Source organism: Clinocottus analis, unplaced genomic scaffold (genome assembly GCF_023055335.1).
Source record: "Clinocottus analis isolate CAN_PGR_092001 unplaced genomic scaffold, fCliAna1.0.p SCAF_17, whole genome shotgun sequence".
Classification (NCBI taxonomy): Eukaryota; Metazoa; Chordata; class Actinopteri; order Perciformes; family Cottidae; genus Clinocottus; species Clinocottus analis.
This window is the reverse complement of record NW_027175898.1, coordinates 4,517,582-4,543,285: the sequence shown is the minus strand read 5'-3', so window position 1 is coordinate 4,543,285 and position 25,704 is coordinate 4,517,582. Positions and strand designations below refer to the sequence as shown.

General features: G+C 43.7%; 1 protein-coding gene across 1 annotated transcript in view; it reads right to left on the bottom strand.

Annotated features, from left to right (window-relative positions):
• Nucleotides 1-761: 761 nt before the first annotated feature.
• LOC137787782 (connector enhancer of kinase suppressor of ras 3-like) overlaps nt 762-25,704 on the bottom strand; it is a 43,033-nt gene continuing 18,090 nt past the window's right edge. Inside the window, exons 3-25 of the mRNA XM_068580518.1 lie at nt 24,835-25,037; nt 23,601-23,688; nt 20,006-20,047; nt 19,006-19,125; nt 18,746-18,805; nt 17,914-17,982; nt 17,660-17,806; nt 16,205-16,329; nt 15,476-15,663; nt 15,300-15,386; nt 14,651-14,901; nt 12,288-12,325; nt 10,432-10,474; nt 5,767-5,820; nt 5,198-5,237; nt 4,514-4,683; nt 3,073-3,146; nt 2,796-2,867; nt 2,611-2,675; nt 2,261-2,385; nt 1,692-2,043; nt 1,130-1,326; nt 762-979 (exon numbers count right to left, since the gene is read on the bottom strand). Coding sequence (XP_068436619.1) covers nt 779-979; nt 1,130-1,326; nt 1,692-2,043; nt 2,261-2,385; nt 2,611-2,675; nt 2,796-2,867; nt 3,073-3,146; nt 4,514-4,683; nt 5,198-5,237; nt 5,767-5,820; nt 10,432-10,474; nt 12,288-12,325; nt 14,651-14,901; nt 15,300-15,386; nt 15,476-15,663; nt 16,205-16,329; nt 17,660-17,806; nt 17,914-17,982; nt 18,746-18,805; nt 19,006-19,125; nt 20,006-20,047; nt 23,601-23,688; nt 24,835-25,037 — 2,811 coding nt within the window. The 3' untranslated portion in view covers nt 762-778. The remainder of the gene's footprint in view (nt 980-1,129; nt 1,327-1,691; nt 2,044-2,260; nt 2,386-2,610; nt 2,676-2,795; nt 2,868-3,072; nt 3,147-4,513; nt 4,684-5,197; nt 5,238-5,766; nt 5,821-10,431; nt 10,475-12,287; nt 12,326-14,650; nt 14,902-15,299; nt 15,387-15,475; nt 15,664-16,204; nt 16,330-17,659; nt 17,807-17,913; nt 17,983-18,745; nt 18,806-19,005; nt 19,126-20,005; nt 20,048-23,600; nt 23,689-24,834; nt 25,038-25,704) is intronic.

Below are 25,704 nucleotides of genomic sequence, written 5' to 3'. Positions count from 1 at the left end.
ATAAAACATGTACGCACAAAGGTTGAAATTCTCCATCTAAAATTAGTTTGTTTTGGTGAAGAAAAATGCAAAATTAGTCGTTATATAGCTATTTTTACTGGAAACGACGGGATTCCTTAGCCATTGGCTTTAAATAACAATGTAGTTACAATAATTTGACACCTTGACTAAAAATTTGAAATCTGAAATTTCCATGACATTTATTAAATTAGCCCAGCCTTGGTGGTCAGTTTCAAGTACAATGCCATAAGTTCTGGGGCGAACAACACTTACCAAAAAACACTAACAGGCAGTGATGGTGCATGGCACCAATAATTGACTGAGCAGTAACAGTTAAAATGTGTTCACTACTGATGAAATAAAAACATAAAACATACTGTAAAAACAAATGTTCCCATGCAGAGAACAATGGACCCATTATTACAACGTACGGCATCAGTCCAAAATATTAAAACAATGTATTAATAGGTTCACGGAAATTACAATATAAAAACAATCATCTGTAAAATCTGCTAACTTTACAAATTAAACAGAAAAAGTAATACTAAGACACGTTTCACATTTGAATGTGATCTGCTAATCATATAAATGTCTGCATCACATCCATTTAAGAACTTTAAAAAACACTCTTCTTCATTGATCCAGTTACTTGTCTATTAGTACTCAACGTTGGCTGGTACTGAACAGTAGTCTTGATTAAAAACAGCAGTGTGTAGGCGTCCAAAATATGTTAAGTTCTTCTGAGTCCAGACACAGTCAAACCAGTCCTGAGGAGTCTTTATAAACTGGTCTCAACCACTGGAGCAGCAACAACTGATGCTGCAGCTTTCGTGGCCTCCGCTGCCCCCTGCTGGCCCCGTTTGACACAGATCTCCTGCATCAAAGGCACATTGGCCTCCTTCCACTCTCGAAACTTGTTTGAGGTAAGCCCTGGGTCCGACAGCACCTGGTCTATTGCCTGTAGGTCCGCCTCCTTCGACTGTGCCAGAAAAGACGAGTACAGAAAAAAATGGGAGAAATGAAATCATTGTAGCTCTGCAAATTTTCAAGTGAACATACTTTAGCACACTAGCTGTACTGTAATGGCGTGATATCAAGTCATAATGTGACTTTGACACGTAAAAGCTACCTTTAATGTGCTGTTGAGGGTCCTGATAAGGTGCAGTCTATCATTGACAGTGTGGTTTTTACAGCGTCTTACGAAGGAGGCCCTGAATTCCCGTTTCGTGGATGGTTTGCGGTCTCCTATTGGGGAGAGGCTGGCCTCTTTGAGATGAATATAAAGCTTCTCCATCTCATCAGTGCCTGAGCTGCTCACACTATCCCCTGTAACAAGATAAGGTCATACTGTATCATCACCACACGCATCAAAGACTACATGGAGTAACTGCATGTTCTGCAGGTATGAAAGTTCCCCCAAGTCAACAATATATCAGTGGTAATAAACAAAACACAGAACACAGATTACAAAACACATCAAATCTGAAACAGAATCAAAATGTCAAAAACACGTTTTATATGTTAATTGGTCTCACATGTTTTCACTCAAGTGGAAATGATACAGTAGAAATCTCAAATGCAAGTTTAAATAAAAGTTACCTCAAAAAATACAGAACCAACTTTGTCAACAGTTGAATAATACAAGTCACAAAGCCACAACCACGTTAAAAAGTAGTAGAACAAAGTCTGACCCTTGCTCTCAGCACCCAAAACCCCCGTCTGTGCCTCCCCCTCTGCGGCAGGGCTTTCTCCACTGGACCCCGTTTCCGAAGGATGCGGGTGAGACGAACTCTGCGGCACCTGGGGGTCGTCCTCTTCCTCCATCTCCTGCTGCGGCGGTCGATGCGTGTGTACTTGAACTGAACACACCACTGCTGATTCCGCGGCGGGAGGGGACGCGTTAGACACCAGGTCCAACCAGGACTGCCGGTGCTTGGCGAGCGAGGAGGTGGAGCTCTGTGATGTCATCGTACTGACGGGGGACGAGAGTGAACCGTTGGCTTCGGTGGGGACTGCGGAGGTGTAGGGGGGAGGAAGGGTGCCCTAAAATACAAATACACCACGGTCAAATATATCAGTTTCAACACACATGCAAACAAATAAATTATATGCAGTGAAAAACACAATCAACCGCTCCACTAGTGTAAACATATCATCACAAACGAATTCAGCGACTACAATATTCCAGGGACTGGAGGTCTGACGTGTAGTGGGGACCGATGGTGCAGCATTGACGGTTTGCAGAGGAGTTGTGACTCACCTGATGCGTGCTTCCAGGTGGACCGGATGCATCCACGGAGTCCCGGAGAGTTTGTTCAGAGTACGGTGGAGGAGGAATCTCTGTGCTTTCGGCTTCTTCATGGTCACTGGCTTCACTGTAACACTCTGCATGGGAGACACACACAAACACACACAAAGTCAGAATCCAGAGGGGGAAAAAGTCATTTGAATTACTATTATTTAGAAATGATCGGTCCAGTTCCAAAACCAGTTTGATTGAATCAGAACAAAGCTGCTTATTTAAGTTAGAAAAAAAATTGTCATTTTGTGAAGAACAGGTTTTAAACTCAGGTAACAGAAAATACTTTTCTGATTGTCACGTGTGCTCACCGACTGCAGTGTTTCGTTCTGTTGACTCATACTGAATGGAGGCTAGCCCGAGCTTATTCAACCATCTGAAGGAAAAAAAAAAAACATTCAAACTCAATAATATTTGCCAGAACAAGACAATAGATTTGTTTCTTTAAAATACCCACGGAGAAATGCAGAATATGTTGTACTTTTATGTGACTTACAAGTTCATCTCCTCGTGGCTCTCGGCAGCAAAGTAAAACATCATGACGTGTGGGTGGCAAGCTTTCAACGCGCTGCATGAGGGAAAAGTCAACGGTGAGCAGTTGAGAAATAAGTTTTGACTGGAATTATTCTTCAGATTGCTTGAATATGCACTTCTTCTTGCCATGTGTGGGTGAGCTCTCCATTCCAGTAAGCACCCACAACATATAAAGATCAAGTTTCTTTTTTTAATTCTAACTAATTATAAAAGCTGACTGAGATGAACCATGAGCTTACTGTTTCTTCTTGCACTCTATGGCTCTGTCGATCATGAAGTTGGCGAGGTCGATGTAGCCTTCAGCCTTCTCCGCCTGCGACACGCAAAGTAAACAGCAGCGAGCGTTAAAACAAACGGATGATGTCAAACCACTTCCTGACAACGACACCTGCCGCTCGTGATTTCTTCTATTTCTACGTGATGTTGACATACAGCAGATCTGATTGAAATCATCGTGCCAGTAAATCGAGCGCGTCAGTTACGTGTGCCTGCACGGGAGTCTGACGGGCTATTAGTGACACCGCCGCCTTCAGGGAACACACAGTGACACTGCTCCTGCGGTGACATGTTGGCAGGGAGACAGCTGTGCCAGCAACGACTGTGACTCATCTGCAGCCCCCCTCAATGCCTCACGGTGCATCTTTGGCTCAATAGGTTGTGCAATGTGTTAAAAAAAAAAAAAAAATGTGGCAAATGAGTCGCTGCACCAAGTCATATCTGTGTAAATAAAATGTATCATGAAAAAAATGTGTTTATTTTCAATTTGAAAACATAGATGGATTTTATTCTCTTACTCTCTCTCTTTTGAAGAAGAAAGATATATTTTCTCTAATAAAAATAAGGACAAATGATTATTCAAATTAATTGTTATGACACAACACCACACTGAAGATAATCTGCGGTGGCCAAACTCCGGTCACTTGTGGCCACAAATAAACTCCAATACAAAACATAAACTACAATATGAGCATGTTTCTCACATGGTATGTACATTGCACATCCCAGTTTAAACACTACATGTCGACCAAATATAATGTGTTGTTTTGTTAAGTGTCTTAACCTCTTGGTACATTAATTTTACATCGTAATCTTTGAACAGAACAAACACCAATGTTTGGCAATATGTCCCTGTTTGAACTTTATGAATTAATATATATATATATATATATATATATATATATATATATATATATATATATATAGAAATACTTGTTCTATCATTTTAATAATTAAAACTACACATTTACTTTTTGTTTGGCCTATACTCCTCATATTTTACTGTACATGGCCCACGTTAAAAAACGTTTGACCACCTCAGTTATATTCACTCTCTTTAAATTATGTTGATGCTAAAAACTACAAAAACATATTTCTGTGATCAGTCAGGCCCAGAGTATTAAGAAACCACACAAAGGCATTATGGTTTGGGTCTGCTCATGGGATTGTTGGTGTTAATAAAAACGTTTTATTCTTTAAAAGAGCAGCTAGAGGAGCCAAAACAGCAAAGTTTCACATATAGAGAATAGAGAGAGGAAGAGCTTGAGAGAAGGAAACTTGACCTATTTGAGTAATTCGGTGTGGCTCAGGGTTTTAAGGAACAAGACTTGCTGACCGGAGTTTCAGCAGTCGAGCGCATTAACATCATAAATAGGTCTCTTGATGGAAGGTAGTCTCACTCACCAGCTGGTTGGCGTACCAGTACAGAGCCGTCTTCTTCAGCACAAACCAGTACTTCTTCCATTTGATGCCCAGGAAGCCTTTGCTCTCTTTCTTCCTGTACAGCCAGCCCTGGTGGTCCGGGTGACCCAGCTCTTTGACCGAGATCCGTCGTCTGCTCATCGTACCATTGCCTGTGCACAGACAACGACATACACATGAATACACTGAGAGGACTCCCCCCTCCCCCCTCTCCTGTTGGTCCGCAGAGAAGCAAAAAGCCACAGTAAAGCAAGTGTAGCATTAGAGGAAGCAGGAGATTGCAGAGTCTGAAATAAGTTTCCATACGAGTCAAACTGAGCCACTGTGTTTTGGTCAGTGAAACAAATGAACTCTAAAAATAACTCCCAACAACATCCTGAATTCAAACGTGCCGGGCCCCATTCAGCCTACCTGTTCCACTTATAAATCAGCCAGGGCCAACGTAAAAAAACAACGTGAACGCTCTGCTCTCGAGTGAACCTCTCCAAGACACCGAGCGGTTCTTAAATAGGGAAGAGCGGACATGAACGCAGCCGAGTGCTGTCTAAAGCCCTCTGCACGCGCCAATTGCCCTGCCACTTCGCTCACGCCCACAGAGGCCAAATTACAGTTGAGGGCACGCAGAGAGACAAGAGTAATGAGAGCCCAAAAAGGGTGACAACTTACCACCTCGAATCTTCCTCTTGGACTTGTGTCGGAGGGAGACCTTTGGGAGGAGAGCGGAGGAGGCAAGCGTTAGGTCAGAGAGTCACGTTAGCTTGTCTCAAAACCCCAGCGACTGAGAAGAGGAGGCTGTCCGGAACATCCTGTTTCTCGCACCGAGTGTCACATGCACTTTTCTCTCTGCTGTTCGCTCTCGTATCTCCCCTCTTCTTCCCCCCCCCACACACACACACATGACCCTCCCTCCCCTCTCTCCTCGAAACATCCTCATCTGTGACTTGACTCTGTGACTTGACTCTCTGTCTTGCGATTTGTCTGTCTCTGCTCTTAGATGTCCTCCCCTCCCTTTTTTTTAACGTTCTTAACTTTCAAATGAAACCTAAAACACCAAAAGAATTTAGACTAAACAATAAGCAGCTAAGTGCTTATCATCATTATACAAAAAAGGAGAAGCAGAGGTAGTTCCACCATCAAAAAACAGAGGGTTTCTATTTATATTTCATTAATTACGAGACAAGGCAACCTCTGCCCGAGTAAATGTCAGAAACACAAAAAAAGGAAGGAAGACTTACAGGGTTGTAGTCATCGGCAGCCATAGATGGGGGCACAGATATGGGGAAGGCAGCCTGTTGGAAGAAACCGACAGATACCTTATCCACTAAGCAGGTCAACAATGTTACCAACTGAGGGGCAGAATTGGACCAAAATGAGCAATTATTTGCACCAACATAAGACAAGAGGAAGTGATGTCATGGGCAGATGGCGCAGGCCCTGTTTCTCAATTGTTTTCAGAGTGAAAAAACTGCATTACACGTTCTACAGAAATGAAAGCAGAGTCAGAAAAGATAAGTGAACGCTCATAAACAGCACCAACTCGCAGCCCAATCGTGAAAATGGTCGCTGTCAGCAAATCAGCCGATGACACGCACGCACGCACGCACGCACGCACGCACGCACACACGCACACACGCACACACGCACACACGCACACACGCACACACACACACACACACACACTTAATGTATCTTCATGGTATATTACGCGTTGAATAAATAGCATGTTAAATATATCTTGCAAAATACATGTTGAAATGTATCAACCTCAATGACCAATGACTTGTGGGAAATTGAGAAAGCTTAGTTACCATTACAGACTAACTTCCTCTACATGCTTAAGTTCCTTATTTGTCAGTTATAGAGCTGCCTGGGAGAGACAAAGGGAAAATCACAGATACCTATCAACCATTTACCAACATGCCATGATACAACAACTACATATGAGGATAATTTCACAGACATGTAAAGTCTTAAATCATCCATTACATCCCCACCAAGAGTCCTACTACAACCGTGACATAGAATACATGTCAGATTGAGTGCAAAACATAAAAGAAAAAAAAAATCCCCTTAGATCAGGACATGCGAGTCTGCTCAGGGGCTCTTGAGTTCAAGTCCTGCTCCAGTTGTTTGCGTTCAGCCACTCACCACAAACTCGATCCCCAGTGAGAACAACAGTAGAGAGTGAGACTCGTACGTGGTCCTCTGAAATTTCACAGAACCACTTCAAATCCAAACACAGGTAAGTATCGATGTCCTTTGTTACTCTAAAAGCTGACACAATGACAGGCAACCACTGCAAACAGCTCTTATCTAAACATCTGTGTGTGTGTGTGTGTGTGTGTGTGTGTGCGTCACTGTCTTGCACAACACTATGTATCACATCTTGTTTCCGTGTATTCGAGCCTGTGGGTGCTAGATGGTGATGATGATGATGATGATCACCACAGAGACCACAGCACAAGCTTGACTCTGAAAGTGTGTGTGCGCATGTGAGTGTGTGCATGTGTGTGTGCGTGTAGTAACCAAGTTCCTTTTTTTGCATATGTGAAAGGTTACCTATAATTCTCAACAAACTTGCAACTTTCTAGTTTCAGTCAGTTCAATCTCACAACCACATATAAACTAAACCGGACCATTTTATTTTTGTATAAATCACTTCAGCGTCATAGTAAAGAAGGTAAGGATAAGAGCTTCACTTTGCTTTGGTTGAGAGTGTGTACTGCACGATGTAAACATGTTAAATAACTTGATTGTCTAAAAAACACAAAAATAAGCTCATCCTCCCAAGAACAATATTAAGTAAAATTTAAAAAGTGTGTTTTAAGGTATGACTGCAAACATTGGGACATATTTGTTGTAATATTCTATTTATTTGTATCACATAGCTTTTAGGATATTTTAAATGTTGTGTAAAGTGACTAAGTATTATGAAAAGCGCTAAATAAATTAAATGCATCATTATTAGTATAACCTACGTTGCCTTTGAGGCTTATAGAAACCTGAGTTAAGCTGGATTTTGAAAACGTTATATTTCTCAAATGTCAAATTAAACACCACCGTTTTAAACGATGTTTAATATGTCACTCAAACGGCTGTGAATAACATTTAAATGCAATTTCATGAAAGTAAAAATAAAGAAGTAAGTCAATCTGAAGTCTTTACATCAAGTCCTTTCCTATAATCCTGTACTCTGGTCGGTAACGTTCGCGTATTGACAAACGCAACGTGTTGAGTTTGTCCTCGTGCCGGTTGAGCGAGCCACAGAAAACAAAAAAGCGTCGCACGTAAGCACATTAATTCATTTGGGAGATGCTCAACAAAGATATAACGTTGCTGTACCTGCCACCACAACCTCAGCGACTGCAGACTGGCCCGTAAACGCTGCTCAAAGTCTGAGCAAACTCCGAGGAGCATGTCGGAAATAGACGAAGAAGAAATGCAGCGGAAGCTTGGCTGCTTTCAGGTGAGTTCAGGGCCCTTTGGGTGTTACTACCATTCAGGTGGGAGAAGGAAAAAAAGGGTCACACCCATGCTCAAACCCGAGTAAATGTGAAGGGCATTTTTTTAAAATGCATTTAAATGAAGCAACAATGTTATTGTAAAATTGTAACCAAGTATTGTTACAATTAAATGAGTAGTTTCTCTCAGTGAGTCCTCGTCGTTCCCAAACACGATCACTTGGTGTCGCTGACTTACCGCGAAGTAAAAGCACTTGAAGCTACCGAAACAATGACGGTAAGCAGCAGCACATGTGGTGGCAAATAAATTGAGGTTTACCTTTTTGTTTTACTCTTCAGAGTAAGTGTTTGCGTTTGAGCCTCGTTAAGTGACATACAGACAATCAACACTTGGCTGAGCTGCAAAACAAGTTATGTCACGATTTCAGAGTACCTGAACGTGACATTCACGGAGTCGCTCCTCATGAGTGCTGAATAAGGTTAAGCTCACATGTCACTAATGTGATGTGTAATGAGATTGTTGAAGCCCGGACCCATAAAGATGTGTATCAATAAGCAAGAAAAAAAAAGGATACATGTATTGCAGCACCCATTCATAAAATACAATATGCTTTTCTTCTGGAAACAGGGGGACAAAATCAAAGTTTTCACATATTCAAAGCCCGCTGTTGGCTCTGGGAGGCTGTGGCTTGGCTACGAACACCTCGTCACTTTGTATAGCCACAACAACACGACTCGAGTTGTATCTGTGCAGAAGCTCGGATGTTCTGGTTCAAGGTTGGTGGTAAACCGGCAGACACATTCTTGAATCCTGCGTTAGTATAGTCTCCATTTCATGTCTGCCTAAATAGACAGGGGCCTCTTCTCTTCTTCCATTTGCCATTGTACTGAAGCGAGTGACGATGAAGAGACCCCCCTCCTCCCCTCCCTTTATTTATTTATTTATATATATATAGCATTCTCACACTGTAGCTTCCCCTATGCCGGCCCTCCCATTTGTATCCCCACCTTAACCCCCCCCCCCCTCCTCCGGCAAAAAGCGTCCCCTTTGACATTTCAATTATACGCGCTGAATCAAATGAGGAATGTCAACACAATTCACACTTCTCGTTTTTACTCCTCGTCTCTGCGATGGGGGGGAGAAGTCTCAGCACGCCACTTTGGGGGGTGATTTAAAGGGTGGGCATCTTGCTGAAGCTGCGCCCGGGTGGAAGTGAGGTAATTTTGCCTGCGACTCATGTCAGAGGCCTGAAGGATTCACGGCAATGCAAATTGGTCACACCATTGTGGCGCTCAATCTCCCATCATGATCCATGCTGAGAATTGTCACGGCACTTAACTAGTGTGTCCCCCCCGCCCATCCCCCAGACACTGTGTGTGTGTGACGGAGGGAGAAATGAGAGAGGGGCCGCAAACAGAGTGGCTATTATTCAGCTGGGGCATCTCACACAGTGGAAGGGGGGGGAAGGGTGCATGGCTGAAAATGATATCAAATCCTAGCTCGCTCCGTTGGACGGTGCAGCCTGTCACTTGCTGTTGGTAGTAACTCCCCCGGTCGCCCCGCTGGCACATGGGCACCACTTCTACAGAGGTTTTCTTGTTTGGAGCAACAACAAGTGGCCATTGGCCCATAAATCTTTACAAATGTAATTTGTTCAAATGCCATCACTGATATGGGCCTGATCCATCTGACCCCAGTGGGGTGTGTGGGTCTCTGTGTGTGTGTGTGTGTGTGTGTGTGTGTGTGTGTGTGTGTGTGTGTGTGTGTGTATGTGTGTATGTCAGTGCAATGCCATTTCCTTTTTACTTCTGCCACAGCCCAGAGATTTCCAACATCCGTATGGGGACAACGCGCCGATGTTTATGTTCACCGTCTTTAGCTTATCGTTATTGCATGCTAACATCTGCCAATTGGTTCCAAATGGCAAATAAAGTCGGGCCATGATGAGATTGTCATCAATTATGTAGGTATTGTCCATTTAGGCTAACGGAAATAACGCAAGAAGAAAAATAAATAAATAAAAAGAAAATCACAGAAGTTTTTACAATTCATCCGGAGGACAACATGAATGTGAACACCACATTTCATGAATAGTGGATGATGGTTTAAAAAGTCTGGGGATTATTAAAGTGAGAAGGACCGTACAAAATGTCACAGCAATACATCCAAGAATTGGTGCGATGCTGTGGTGTGGATCAACATTGTTGGGCAACATTGTTAATGCAAAAGTAAGAGCTGCATGCAGCATTGCCGCTCTGGTGGGTTTGTGTTCTGATAAGAGAGCGCAAGAAAGAAAAAGTGTGTGTTGTCATAACTGTGTGTGAAATGTAATGGGCCTGTAATTAAGGCTCCCAGTTTCACCTCCTCCTGCCAAAGGCTGCAGCCAGTGGCCTTCAAGCCACACACACACACACACACACACACACAATTATACTTACCGCTTGGGAGAAGGACCAGGACCGTATCTGTGGTTGATTGTACCTACGAGAGCAAAGCAGAGAAAGGGAAACACTTTAATGATTTTTCAAACAAACCATTTCTCGCTGATGTCGAGCAGCACTGAGACGCTTTCCTCTACTCCAGACTTCATTTCCAACACATATTTCTTGCTCCCCAGCCACGATCTCCATCTATGTGTTCGGACCCAGGTCCCTTTTTAAATATGACCTGAACAGCACGGATCCCTTGCAGACTGTTTAATGGTCGGTGTGCCAGTGGTTCTGGTAATGGATTTGGCAACAGCAGCATGGGGAGACACAAAACTGGTTCCCAACGCTCAAAATACACGATATACCTCAGCCGGGCCTCACCCTGCAATTTCAGGGTAGGAAAGTGTCTCTCTCTTTTTTTTTTCCTGTCTTTTGATTGCATTTACATCCATTTTAAATTCAGTTTCCAATTATTTGTCTTTTCCTTAAATTACTTAACTAGTTTGCTAAAGGAAATTGTGTGTTTTTTTTGCAGGTGCCCTCAGAGCCAGATTGATGGGTTTGGGATTGCTGCACCATCTCATTGAATGCTTTGTCATTAGGGGGAAAACTGGCTTTATATTTGTTATTATTTTTACAGATTAACAAAGCCAAATTAATAGGAAACCTAATTAAATCCGCCGTCAATCAAAACCCAATGCATTCATCAGTGTCGCACTATTACAAAACCTCCAACCTCGATGAGTCAACTGCTTACCTGCCAGATTTACAATAGCATCTCTCTGTGTGTATAAATAAATATTTATATATATTCTAAATGTGAGTAATGTGTTTTGATCGAGCGTGTGGCAAACCGGATGCCATGCGTCTGTGTGCGGCGCTTAGAATAGAAGTGCCAGAGAGGAGGGGGGTATTGTGCAAGGCGTTTAGTCATCGATCACGGTGTTAATGTGGGGAGTCACACCTCCTCAGGCTCCGCATCTGAGACCGGAGGAGACGCAGAGGCCACGGATGACGAGACGGGGGACCAGCAATGCTGCGGATGTCGTGGCGTCTCGCAGTGGGATGGGATTATTTATAGTTGGAAGCAGAGAAAAATCCAGATTTGTCATACCGGTGACATTTCTAAAGATGTGAAAGGTGTCTTGGGGGCAGATGGCGAAGGATGGACACGTCGGTGTGGGGGACCGCGTTGGAACGTCTTGCACACGGGAAGGCCTGAGAGATGACGATGTCTCCGAAAACACATCATCTAAAAATAAGCTCAAACTCGATTTAGCGCTCAAAAGGTTTGAGCGTAATCACCATTATTCATCTGCAAGTGGTTTGAAAAAGTTGATATAAGAAAATGTTTTCAATACCTAAAGCGTTGCTCACGAGCCGAAAAAAGCCCATAACAAAAGTTGGATGAGGATTCTTTGTTCTGATTTGATATTGAAGTGTCTGGGAGTTTCAGTCCGGCTGAAGCGATTCCAACAGTTCTGACCACAATGTTGCAGTTCCTTAGAGAATATTCAATAACCTACCGTTAAACAACTGGTAACACTGGGCTTGTAACCTACAGCGATCACCCTCCATGTCTCATTTCTCTCTCTCCCCGTGTGTGCCCTGTATGAACCTCAACATGATTGTCAATGGCATATTTTCCCAGATTATAAAAGCAGCCCACCCACTGACCCTGCAACCCGTGACTGGCTTTAAAAAAGATTCCACGGCCCGCTCACTGTCCCTCCCTGTAGGAAAATTAGCCCCACCCTGGTCTTGTGTTTCTTATTTGCCTGTGTGTGTGTGTGTGTGTGTGTGTGTATGTGTGTGTTTGTGTTTGTGTATGTGTGTGTGTGTGTGTGTGTGTGTGTGTAACTCACCGGTTGAGGAAGTCACTGCTAGAGTGCCAGTCAGGTCCCTGCGATACATACAGATTCATGTGTTAACGCACGCTGGTGATGGATGCAAACTATTCTGGTGTTGTCGCTCTGAAAGCCTCAGCTCCATTGAGAAGTACTTAACATCCTCTCAGCTGCTGTTGATCAGCACTCACTTTAAGATGATAAACCTATCATATGCTTTGGCAAGAAGTATATGTTGACTGTAAAACCGTAAAACCTCTGCCTCCTAGCGTACAGGCAGCTAAGTTATAACATAATGAACAGCATGTGGCCTTAAATCTTTTTGCTAATTCTTCGTCAAAAATGGAAATCCTCTCCAGAATAGTGGGGAAAAGGAATAAAGAACAAAAACATTCACCACATTCATACGTCTCCATTTGTCAGCTAACAAAAAAGAAAAACACATTCCATATGCACAACCTAGAAATAATTCAGCACGTCATTCCCAAGTGACCATTTGTGATTTGCAGGCAGAAGATGTTAGTGGTTAGCAAACTTAGCAGTGGGTTAAACAGAGTGCAGGTAGTATTTAGGCAGACCACAGGTTTTCGGGAAGCACAAATTAGTGAGGACCGCAGGCGACTATAGCTTGGCAAGCTCAGGCAGAACAAGACACGAGGAAGAAGCAGAAGAGAGATAAGAAAAGAGGCCCATCTCCATCAGTAGAATTCATGCGCACGGGCAAAAGAGGAAAGAGGTGAAGAGTGTCGGGGGTCGTTCTTGACAGCAGTCGCGTCTTTGGTTCCACGGTGAAAGGTGCTGATCCTTCCCAGGTACGCACTTCTTCAAAAATCAATGAAAAAGGCAAAATGCTGTCAGGCTCAGTAATCCTAACCTGGCTTTTTAAAAAGGCAACATATGTGCAGAAATAAGATCCCCCAGATGGGAAAAACCTGCTTCGACCATATGGTCGCCCAGCTGGAATTTAAAGTTCATCAAAAGAGGGAAGTGGTTGCATAACCATCCCCATCCGAGACGAGGTAACTTGACATTAGCTATCCTGTTTCACTGCACGCTTTAAAAAAAAAACAGAAGAGTTCACCTCAAAAGGTCAAAGCAGGTTAGAGAGCCCGCCGGCTCAATAGCTGGTTCCTGTATTCAGTGGAAGTAAATAATGACTAAAGCTGCCCTCCACTGGCATTACAATATCATATAGTGTGTAAATTTTGAGCATGTAAACCAATACTTGAAGAGCATGCTTCTGCAGTTTAGTCATCAGAATAAAATATCATCCCACATGCTCCATTAAAGTTACACATTAAGCAGCAATTCCACACCCAATGGTAAAATAAAGACAATACAAAAGATTACTCACATGAACTGCAATTTTTAATAAAACGCTATTCAAAACTTACAAAAAGGCAAATAAAACAATAGACACTTATTCCCTGTGTTGTCTTAAATAATACTGTCATACTGTCTCATGTGATCTGTGCGATAGTAGAAGGCCATGTGACCCATGTGTCCTAAAAAGTTTGCCTAAAAAGACCATTTATTACTGTCAACCAGCTGTGTGCATAGGCCCTTTAGGTGGGTGATTTGCAGAGTTAACTGAAACACAGGATATAAAGGTTCACTGAAATAGAGTGCATACCTATAAAACCAGCACACATATTTGCTAGTGGCAAGATATAAACATCCTTTTACCAACCGATGCAGCATTGTCGACTAAAGTGACTATAAAAATCTCTCTGAAGTATATGCATAGCTTACAAGAGGCAACCTTTGGTAGAGGGTAATGGACCTAACTGATCACTAAAGTGTCATTTGAGAAAACATGTAGAAGTAAAAGCACAGTTTCACCAACAAAATATACTGTATTCTTATAACTTATGTATGCAAATAAAATCAAAGTAAGCAAACAGCTGGAGTGATAGCAGGCAAGTTTTCTGAAGTATTAAATAATGGTACCAGAGAGCACATCAACTGAAACATGACAAAGCTTAATATGTACAGAGGAGTCCACAGACGGCACACACGGCCAAAGAATCCTAAACCTGAACAAACTGTATCTTCTTGAGGCAGCGATTGGGACTTGTGGTCAGAGACGAGGAGGGGTGTGGGCAGTGTTAAAGGGGTGATGATGTGGTGTGGTGAGCACTACAAAAGCGAGTTTGGTTGAAGAGTAGTAGTTGGTAGTAGTAGTAACACCAGGGAAATATGGAGGTTGGGGAGAGAAGAGTGTGAGGAAAGCCGAAAGCTGCCACAAAAAAAAAAAAGAACAGCTGGACGTTAAAAATCAAAAAAGGCACTGAGGAAGGACAAAGGACAGGAACAGGAAGCCCCGGACAGGAAGCGCATCATCAGTGAGTCAATAGCTTAAGCCGCGTGATCCAACTGACCAGTAGTGAGCGTTCTGCCGTTGCACGCTTGGACACGGGGCCTACGGGGGCCTTTTTGATGTCCTCCTGGTAGGGGATTGTGGCGCTGTTGTGGAGGTCGGAGTTGGAATAGTAGCGGCTGCCTCTGATGTGGTCCACTCTGACGAGGTGACGTTCCCCAGCAGGCCTGTAGGGCGGCGACACCGACGGGACCTCCTCTGCAATGGTGGGGATCCTCTCGTTGCTCAGGTATCTGTACAGGAGGTCCTCACCTGAGGCAGAGCGATAACCAGAAGTCAGCTCATCAACAGCATCAGATTCATATCTATCACTTATTCACAGAATTTTTTTTTACATGATATTAGGATGAATCACAAATTAATTGACGACAGAAACTTTGAGACCAGCACACACTAAGTCAAATGCTTCTGGCATCTGTATGAATTGAGAACAAAACAGTGTGTAATCTAATCTAAGAAGATTCCAAACAATCTTTCATGAGATAATATAATGGATAAATGTAATCTGGACTCTACCCATCTCTATTCTATTGTTTATCTTATGATAATCAGGCTCTTGACAACTTAAATGTGCTCAAGTGTCACTTGATGACCGTAGTGACAATAGTCTCTGCTTTTGACATGGAAAGTGAACCTGTGCTGGTGCGTACCTTTCCTTCCCTGGTTCCAGGGCTTAGCGTAGGGATCCACCACTCCGAGGCAGGTGTCCACAGGCATGGAGAGTGGGCGGGGCTTACCTAGAGGCAAGAGTTTCACGTTCATTTAAAGTTTGTCAACATCTATTGTTGGAATGCTTCCAAGATGCCTTGAACGAGAAGCCACTGACCAGACGAGGACTTGTGCTCCCTCATTCTGGGCATGATCACGTTGGCCTCGATGGGACAGCCGACGCTCAGCTTGTCATAATCTGCGATGGTGCAGCGTCTTCTGCTCTCCTGGTCCAGGTAGGAGTTGGGGGACTCTGAGCCCTTTGGTCTTTTACTAATGCTGCGGAAGGAGTCTGTTCTCTCCTCTCTGCGCGGAGAAACAAATGCTCATTTATTAATATATTACAACACCATGTCCCACTTCACAGTATAACCATTAGGAAGAGGAGTGAGCACATAATGTTATGTTACTGTAATACCAGTTAAATAAAGATGAACCTGCTATATATATATATTTTACATTTTAAACTACAAATTCAGTCTCTAGCATTTCAAACGTGACCATGTCTTGTCATCTTTCTGGAGGTGGAAGATTAAACAGCCGTTGCATAAGGACCACAGTGGGCCTGGTGGGAGCAGAGTGGGCTGAACACAAGCAGAACAGAATGTGCAGCAGGAGAAGAGGGAGGTGAGGCGATCGCAGGTCCGGGACACACTCATTATCAACATGATGCGAGGCGTGGAAATGTGGCAAACGCTGACTAGAGGTGAGCAGGGGTCGCTGGCTGCAGGCTGGTCTAGTTATTTGTGTTGTTTCAAGGCTCCTCTCCCATGCTCCAACTTTAAGAACTCAACCTGTTCAATAAAAATGAAACAATATGCTTGGCAAATGAAACGGGACAGCTCACCGTGGGGTGTACGGCATTGGAGGAGGAGGGGGGATGTACAAGTTCAGGATAGCAGACTTCTCCTTTTTGGTTGATCCGTTAGCGGAGCCGCAGGGAGACTGGGTTCTGATCAGGGAGGAATTGTTCTGAAAAACACAGCGCAATGCATCAATCAGTTTACGGTTGAAAACAAATGAAGTCACTGCGTTCTGCTTTATTTAAGACAAAATATGACTTGCTGGCAACTGGGAGGAGTTTGCCACATGTGGCGAGACATTTGAGCGCTTGAGTGCGTCTCCCCGACTATAAACCTTCTTCTTTGAGTTATGGAAAGATTGCAAGTGAAGTCCAAAATAGTCCGCAAGACATGTACTTAAAACTGTACTCATTTACCACAGTTATGTCTCCCGACACTCAACAACGCTCTGCTCATGACGAGAAGTAGGACTGAAATACATTCTGCCATTCTCATCAGGCCTAAATGATATGTCTGATGAGACAGTGTCGTAGATGTGATGTATTAACGTTTAAAACCTCTTATGAATCACCATCACCCCCCACCCTTTTCTTGTCCAACTAGCTGCCATGTGTACAAATTATACAGTATTACAAAGCCAGTGTCATCCATTCCTAAATCAGGGTGTATGCTTGGTCTCGGTTTTGCCGTCCGGAGCCCTATTATCTCAGATAAACTGAGATGTCTGACTCCGATACCTGTGACAACTTGTTAAAACAAGATGCTGGTGATGATGCTGACATTGGCCACCTTTGTATTGAGACGCTCTTTGTTGTTTTGAGAAACCCCACTCTTATCTGATATCTCCTCATCTTGCCTTCTCTGGCTATAAAACAGGCTGCGCCGTGATAAGACAATACCGGAGCCTGACATTTGGTCGTGTTGGGTTACAACAGGCTTATTGTCTCCCCTTTTCGTCAAACGGGACTCAGGTGCAGAGATGTGTTTGAAAGCTAACTGAAGCCTAAAGTGTTCACATGAGGGAGAACAGCAAATTGGATTACAGTTACATAACCTTATTAGCACAATATTTATCAGCTACCCCAGACCTTTCTTTGAACAATAGACTAAAAAAGAAAGAAAAACAGGTTGAACCCAAATAACATGAATTATCGTAATTCCCCGTGTCTTTATTTGACAGCTGCGACAATTTCCTTCTAATCAACCAGATGCAATCTAACCAGACTCCAACACTGTCGGCTGGCAGCTGTATCTCCTAGACTGAATGACATCATGGGACTTTGTTTGCCTCTGAAGTTGCACGTGAAGAAAAAAACTCAATGTTGTATTTGATTTGGCTGGCGGCACTTTCAGGGTGGCTCTGTAACACTTGTCTGAACTTGCTGTTTGAGAACCAACTCCCTAAAAAGCTGATAATTGGTTGATAATGACTAGATGCTCAGGCTTTTGTTGATGTTCAATCATGAGAGGACGAAGAGTGTGTGCTTGTGTGCTTGTACCTGTTGTAATGGGGGCTTCCAGCGCATGTTCTTGAGTGGGGCGGGAGTGAAGCCTGATGTACCCGTGGGCCTCTTCTTAAGGAGTAGGACCACACCTTTGGGGTCCTCCCTCAGTTTGACAACTAGGTTTTTCAGCTGCCAGCCCACCTGGTTAGCGGGATAAGAGTTATATACCGTTAACATTTACAGTGTACTCAATTTGACAGTATGCTTGGTCAAATATGCAATTATTTAAAGAAAAAGCAGGTTCCTACCACTGTCTGCTGGTTGACCTGGATCACCTCATCGCCACCATGGATCTTCCTCGTCAGGTCTGCAGGTGACTAAAGAACAAACAAACTGAAAAGGTCAAACCACTTTGATAAAACACTGACACTAGTGGTTAATACACAATTCACTATTTACAAAACCATGTCTGGTTCCAACTGTCTGCCTTTGAATTTCAAAGAGCAAATATCGAATGAACAAATACCCCAAGTTCAATTCATCAGATAACAAAAACACCCTCTGTGTGTATGAATATCAGTAGAATTGTTTTTCATGTGACACGGATGTCAAACGGGATTAACTAGTTATTATTGGTGATGATTCAGGCCCTGATTCACAATTAAGGTGCAGAGGCGTGAGGATCCAACCGTGGCAGTGACGCTAGTATATTAGTCACTGACTGGTTGTCTCAGCGTGGGGATAGGTAGGATGTCTTTTTGTGGAGGCTTTTGCACTCCAGTAATGAGTAAATATGACAAACAATTCTCTTTACGGATCAGCAGTTCTTAACTCCCTCAGATAACTCACTGTGCCCTCAGTCGAGGAGGAGGAGGAGAATGAAGAGGAAGACGAGAAAGTGAGAGTGAGGTTTTTTTTTTCTATCAACAAAAATGAGTCAGAAAAAAACAATCTAAAAGGGGCCCACATACAATGAGACATACCACAGGCATATGTTATATGATGGGCAGCAATTAAAATGGCAAACTGCCTCATGCTGGACTACACCAAGTCTCTCTCGCTATCTTTTCACTGGTTAAAATAATTCCAGCATTGAAAACGCTGAACGTATTCTTGTGTTCAGCATATTGTGCTACTTACATATTCTGTGGTTCCCGTGATGACATGCAACCCGTCGTAGGTAGACTTTATGTACATCCCCTAGGGAAAAAAACAAACAGAAAAACAAAAGATTTTCAGTAAAAACACAACACGCTCATAGGAAAAGACATGTATGACGGCGATGTGAGGTCGGCAATTTGACACACATTGCATGCATTCTTGGCCTGCAAACCCAGAAGGTCGTTCTCTGGTGGAAAAAAAAAGAAAGAGGAAGGAAAAACAAAATCAGCATTCCTTACCAGACCCTCTCCCGGTTTGATATCGGTCATCTGGACCTCATCCAAGCAGGCCGACTGGCTCATCAGGGGGTCAGAGGTGGTTCTCACGGTCTGATCACAGATGCTGTTCAAAATCTTAGACTGCAGAGGAAAAGGCAAAAGAAAGTTCATCAGTAAATAAAATACTCTACTTCTCACTGTGATTATAAGCAATGAGCTAAATACTGCCTTTGTATAACCATCGTGTGTTGTACAGGTAGGAACAGGTACGATAACACTGCTACTTGCAATGCAAAGACCTTATCCTTCATCAGTTAGTTTGTCTTTCTCCCTCTGCACATGACTTTCCGAGTGCATGTTCATGTTTAGTGCAAGGCTTAATGGGCTTAAAAGGGACCATTAGTGTGCTATTAACAGGACGTTCCAGTGCACACACACACACACACACACACACACACACAACACTGATCAGCCCTATGCACACCAACCTCCTCTCTGTGCAGTTCCTTGCTCGTTTCAGGACAAAAGCTGTCATTTGTAATCATTAGAGGGGTCTTTTCTGTGACGTCTCTTCTCTGGCACATGCATTTTGTTTTGAACACATGGTGTACGCTTTATGCAGAAGAGGTGAGCATGAAACAAAAGTACAAACTCGGACTTCACTTGGGTTGTCTGAGAGAGAGAGAGAAAGAGAGATAGAGTGCTAAAGGAAGCCTAGTATTAGCCCAAGGGGTCTGGAGAGAGTCAGGAACAGGAAACACTGATTGATGGCCGGGGCATATGAGAGCCGCCTCCTCTGTTGGCAATCCTATAGACCCGTCTGCTCTATTCACTCAGAAAACAGATCTTGCTACTGAGAGCATGTCACACATGTAAAAAGACATTTTCCCCAAACGATCTACCAGACCTCTCTCCTCTACCCTCTACCCCCTCCCCCCCCCAACCCCTCAATGTAGAAACTTCAGCGTCTCGCGTAGTTTACATTAGGAGGAAACAAAGAGAAGTGATAAAGTATACTTACAACTTCCAGGATCTTCTCTTCCATCTCGTAAACACTGCAGTCCTGTTGCACAGAGGACAGTGATGACAGATTAGGCTTGTGAGCAGTAAACAACAGGGACGAGAAGGCCAAAAAAAAAAAAGTATAGAGGTTAGGTAAATAGGATGTAATCAGCATTCCTGATATAGAGCTGAGAAAAATGTAGAACAACCTCAAATAAACGGCTTTTAGATTCAAACTACCCCTCTGCCTATATCCTGAGGGAGCCTATACTTGCATAATGCCCTGTGTGGTTCAGTAAAATACATTGAAACGTGAATACCATACCAACACTTGTAAAGCAACAATGTGATGATGACATGGTGAAAAACTATTCGAGAAAACATGTAATGATGTTCAGAAAGTCCTCGTGGAGGCAGGGGTTTCTGGAAGTCAGATAAGATACAGTAGCTGTGATCATGGATGTTTGGGGGAAGGAGCCAACAATAAAGTCTGCAAAGTCAGCGGAGAGACTGACCGCCAACTGACCGCCACTGTCCAAGTGTCCCGACATAGCACTCATAGACTGCAGCTGGACTGGCCACAGCTGAGGCAACAGCCTCCCTGGACAACTGTGTTGTTGGTGGTGAAAGGGCCCCTTGGTTTAGAGGGATGGGGTGGTGGTGTTCACGGTGCATGTGGGGGGCCCTTGAAATTGGCTCTATGCTGGAAATGCCCAAGGGGCGGGCGCCCATCAAAACACAGGTGAAATGCTTCTGTCATAACTAGAGAGCACAGAAAAATCAACTTCAATAAGTCTCTTTTATCTCCGGAGGCCTCACAAGCCACAAGCCTTTGTCGATGCAAAATAAAAGGGGTATTGGTGTTGTGGCCCTCGCAGTATTAGTGGCAGGCACAGACATGTGCCGTGTACAAAGCCAGCTCTGTTGCTTGTTGTAAATCCATTGTGCAGACAGCGAATGGGGGTCGAGCAAGTTTTTCCATATTTCCATAGCTTGCACATTCCAGTGGGCTAAAGGGGAGCGTCTGTTTTTCAAAATGCACTTGGCTTGTCATAGTGTTAGTTTGTTTTGCCCTGAAAAGAGTTGAATGACTGTCTGTGGCCGTGAGCGATGGCTTCACATCAAAAGCAGAGTAAATCATGGGCTTCCTAAATATGATTTTTGATTTGTGTTTGAGTGCCTGTTCAAAAAGGACTAATCTCCATTGGTAAAGTACACGCAACTTTGCCACATTTCCACTACTTAGAGGGGGAGGGGCATTTATACCATTTATAATGCTATATAAACATTAAATAGGAAAAACACAACATGGCATATATTGGTCCCAAACTCATGTTTCCCTACAATACATTTTTATAGTCAGCCAAGAACATATGGTGGTTTCAGAAAGATTGTGGCTTGCGTAAACATGCGACTGCATATTTCTTTTCGAGACTGGCCCATGTTTGGATGACTGCACTGTGGACTGAGCCAAGAGGGATGAGCTAAAAATACATATTTAGATGTTTAGAGGTCGTGAAACAAAACAGTATCAGTGTGTGCTGCAGCCATGGCTTGGCAAACCTCCCATCAAGTTTCACAGATTTTTCTTGTCTTGCAGCACCATCAAATCATGTAAATACAATATTGAAGTATCCGCATCGTAACAAAGCGCTGCAAGAGGCTAAGGGACAATTCCCTGGGTGTACTGATCCCTCACTTGATCCCACAGCCGGTGTGGATCAGATGACTCCGTGTCGCTGCTCTCTGGGCCTTTGATCTGCCACCATGGCAGATTTGCATGGTCGAGCAATGAAGTCTCTCACACACACACACACACACACACACACACACACACACACACACACACACACACACACACACACACACACACACACACACACACACACACACACACACACACACACACACACACACACACACAGGAATCTGGAGTGTAGCTGCCTTTACACTGAAATGAAATAAAGACCTGACCTTCTGACATCATGTTATCAACATATGATGGATAGATTTGTTAAAGTTCAGTGTTCGGCCTATAAAGTAGAGTCTTTTTGTTGTTGTTTTATATTCACGAGAAAAGAGAGATATAAACTTCATATCTGAGCCAACAACTCAGGAGTAGGAGGCGCTGATAAAAGACACAGGGGATCAATGAAAAATGGGTTGAGAGAGCATGACCTCCATGCTGACGGGTCAGCCAAGATGGCTGATGCGTTCACCGTTTTATGGCCGTGTGTCCCATTGTGTGTGTCCACACAGGCTTCATTCAGGCAGAACACATAAATTGTGTGATCTGAAAAGCCCTAATTCTTGGCTGAAGTTCATGAAGGAGCTGGGCAAACCTCACGCCGTCCTCCCCCATCGTAAAACTAATCACTGCGGCAGTCTCCTGCGCTATTTTATTAACCAGTGGCTCATACTCTGGCCTACACGTTATGAATAACAAAGGGAGACTAAATGGTCTAAAGAAATGAGAAAAGAAGCCGTTTAGATAATTCAATTATATAATGAGTTGGACATAGGCCTCCTCCTCAGTGTTTCTGCAGTTGCATATGTGGCCATGAACAGAGGACCAAACTGCCTCTCTCCCCAGTTGTTGGAGGAAACTAATCTCTCCGGTCTTGCGAGACTCTTTCAGCACCTATCAGGAGTTTATTCTGCACCATAACCTCTCCACTTCACATGGCAGTGTGGGAAACCCATACCCCCCACTTCTGCTGGAAGACCATGACCGAGACACACACAGTAAATCACCAGAGGCGCTGAAATCCCAGACTCTGGCGAGGAAATGGGCACTCTGGGAAAGGAATTTATTTTGATGCAATAACCCCCTAAAAATGACACCTGCAGTCTCTGCAGCCACTTTCAAATGGGTAAAATGGGTTTCTTAGCGGGCTATGCTTAAGTCCAACCCTTTAGGGAGAACACATTGCGCATGCAAGCTAATGTCTTTGATACTGAACAAAAAGGCCACTCACCAGCTTCCTTTGTTTGTGACGGATAACCAACCACTTCTGGTTGTATGAAACTGACAGATGTCAACACCCAATTGTATCATGATGCAATGCTAGAGCAATGCTAAGCAGAATGTGGGGAAACATAGTGGATGTGTTTTAAATGTCAGACTTCTACATGGCAGTCAGATGGACTACCTCCTCATCCCCGGATTAAACCAACACACAGGAAGCGCTTTCAGACAGTTTGGTCTCCCACTGCGAGCTTCTTGGAGGAGCAAAAACAGGAACCACATGGCTGAAAATGTACGGCAGCCTGGGGAATGTCGGCGACCACCTTTAAAAGAGCGCCAGTGGGTTTTTATGAAACTGGAAACACAAGAGACGGTTACCATTAAACGTCCCCACACAAGGGGGGTCTCCTCATTAGCCAGCATGAGGAGGAAAAGATCCCAAGAAAAACAACAGCATTTGTAATAATGTGCTCAGACTGCTGGCTTCAGGCTGCCAGACCACATTTCCCATAACCCTCTTCTCCATGTCTGTGCCCCTGGGCTGGTATGCACTCGGTAGAAAAAACTATTGTGTTTGTGTGTGTGTGTGTGTTTCCCGAGGGCTAGCTAGCTACATGTGTGCTGTTGAGCTAACTAGTGCGCAGACCTGTTGAACCGTGGTGGTGAGCTCCAGGCACAGCTGAATGATCTTGTTCTTGGTGGCTGTGAAGTCACTGATCCCTGTTAGAGGCGTCCTGCAAGCAGACAAAGAAGGTAAGGGAGAACATTAGGAACCAGCGATGGACGGAGTTGGGCTGAGATGTAGTCATTGTCATGGACGAATGATTTTAAAAACGTAGCATCTCACACCAATGTTCAATGTTAATCAACATTACGTATTAACATCACTTTACAGACTTACAGCTGTATAAGCTCAACCATGAACTCCAGCTTCACAGTGACAATCATGTTCAGTTTTGATTGACACCATCAGGGAGGCATTCATTTAACGAAATGATTATGACTGAGGTTGCAGTCTGCATGAGGTGTTGAAAAACTATCCGTTATCAGCTTAATTTAAGAAAGAAAATGTAGCAAAGCTGTTGTACTGGATTGCATCTAATTGTATTGGTGTACCTAATAAAGTGGCCATGGAGAACATGTCTCAAGTGATTTACAGTGAAGTCAGCTATAGGCTACGAACACTATACTTTATAGACTCAGTGAACCTTGCTCCTATTGCTGTGTTTGGGCCACATACAGACGTGGTCGTAAACTCAAGGATGTCACTGTTGTTCTGGCGCCATTTCTTCCCTCTTTTGTGTCTCTTTCTCCCCCTAACACCATCTAAAACATATGCTTATGAACTTCAAAATAGCTACCATAACATTAGGACCCAACCCTCAATGCAGTCTGCTCAGTTCAAAAACAAAAACTAAAGAGATGTAATTTCAGCAGAGCACTTTTAAACACTGTCAAATTGCTCTCATCTTAACGTCACAACTGCCGTTTGAATCATGACATCATCTTACCGGCTTTAGCCAAACACGCCACAAAAACAGAAGCTTTATTTCAGCCAACACTTAATCCTGGCAACCTGCTTAGTATGCTCCGCTTTTATGGTGTGATGTGGAGCAGGTCGCCAGGAAAGCAAAGGGGACCCTGCCAGTTCCATACTTAAAACTCACGGGGGGGTTGCGTTTCTGTTTTACAACTGCATATCGTGTTAACTTGGCCAACTGCATGGACATGTGCAATGGCTATTGCTTACTTTTGGATAAATGTCCTTATATGCGAAAGATAAATGCCTGCATCTACTCGTAGTAGTCGTATGCCAGCTCTGCTGATATCTGATCTGGCCTGCACAAGCAGGTGGTGGTTTGAAAAGAAGATGTTGTTACCTGTCGAGCCAAGCCAGGAGGCTCTTTGCAGCGCCGATCAGCTCGACCACAGAGGTGAGGAAGTCGTTGGGCGGCTTGCGTGAAATGCTGCCATCATACACGGGGCTTTTCCTGCGGTCAGACGTGGCCATGTGTAGACTGTTGGTGGCAGCTCTCATCCGCACAACCAGATTCTTCAAGTTGTCCGTCTCCACCCCATAGTTCTGAAAAAAGGGAAGTCAATACACCATTTTAACGAGGTTAAACAAAACAAGTGGAATAAGCCCGCACTCATGATGAAGACGAAATTATATTTCCAATTAAATTCAAGATCAAAGCAAACAACCCCTCTACACAGTCTAGACTTGGGAGATACTTTTTTATAGTTGTTTTTTTACAACATTGGAGTCCTATCCCCTGGAAAACGTGTTGTTTCCTGTACAATGCAGAGCTGTAATCATTTCTTTGACATATGAACTAAGTGCACTTATCTACAAAAACAGCTCTGGCGTGAAATTTCCCCCTCCAGTCGCCAGGACTGTTCGGGTGTGTGCAGGGAGCGTGTACACATACCATCACCTGATTTCTACCAAGAGGGGCAAAGTTTGCATTCTTGAGCCTGGGCTGTTTCCTGCTTCCACATTCCAACAATTTATAGATTATTCAAATGCACGAAGTGTCTCTGTGTCTGCAAGTGTCACCAAATACACCACAGACCCGGCTACATAGGAGCCTATAGTGCAGTGTACTATAGGCCATGTAACAATGTGCTCATTATCTCCTTGGAAGTGTAGGGGTGTGAGAGAGTGAGTGAGTGAGTGAGTGAGTGAGTGAGTGAGTGAGTGAGTGAGTGAGTGAGTGAGTATGTGTATGTGTGTGTGAGAGACTAAG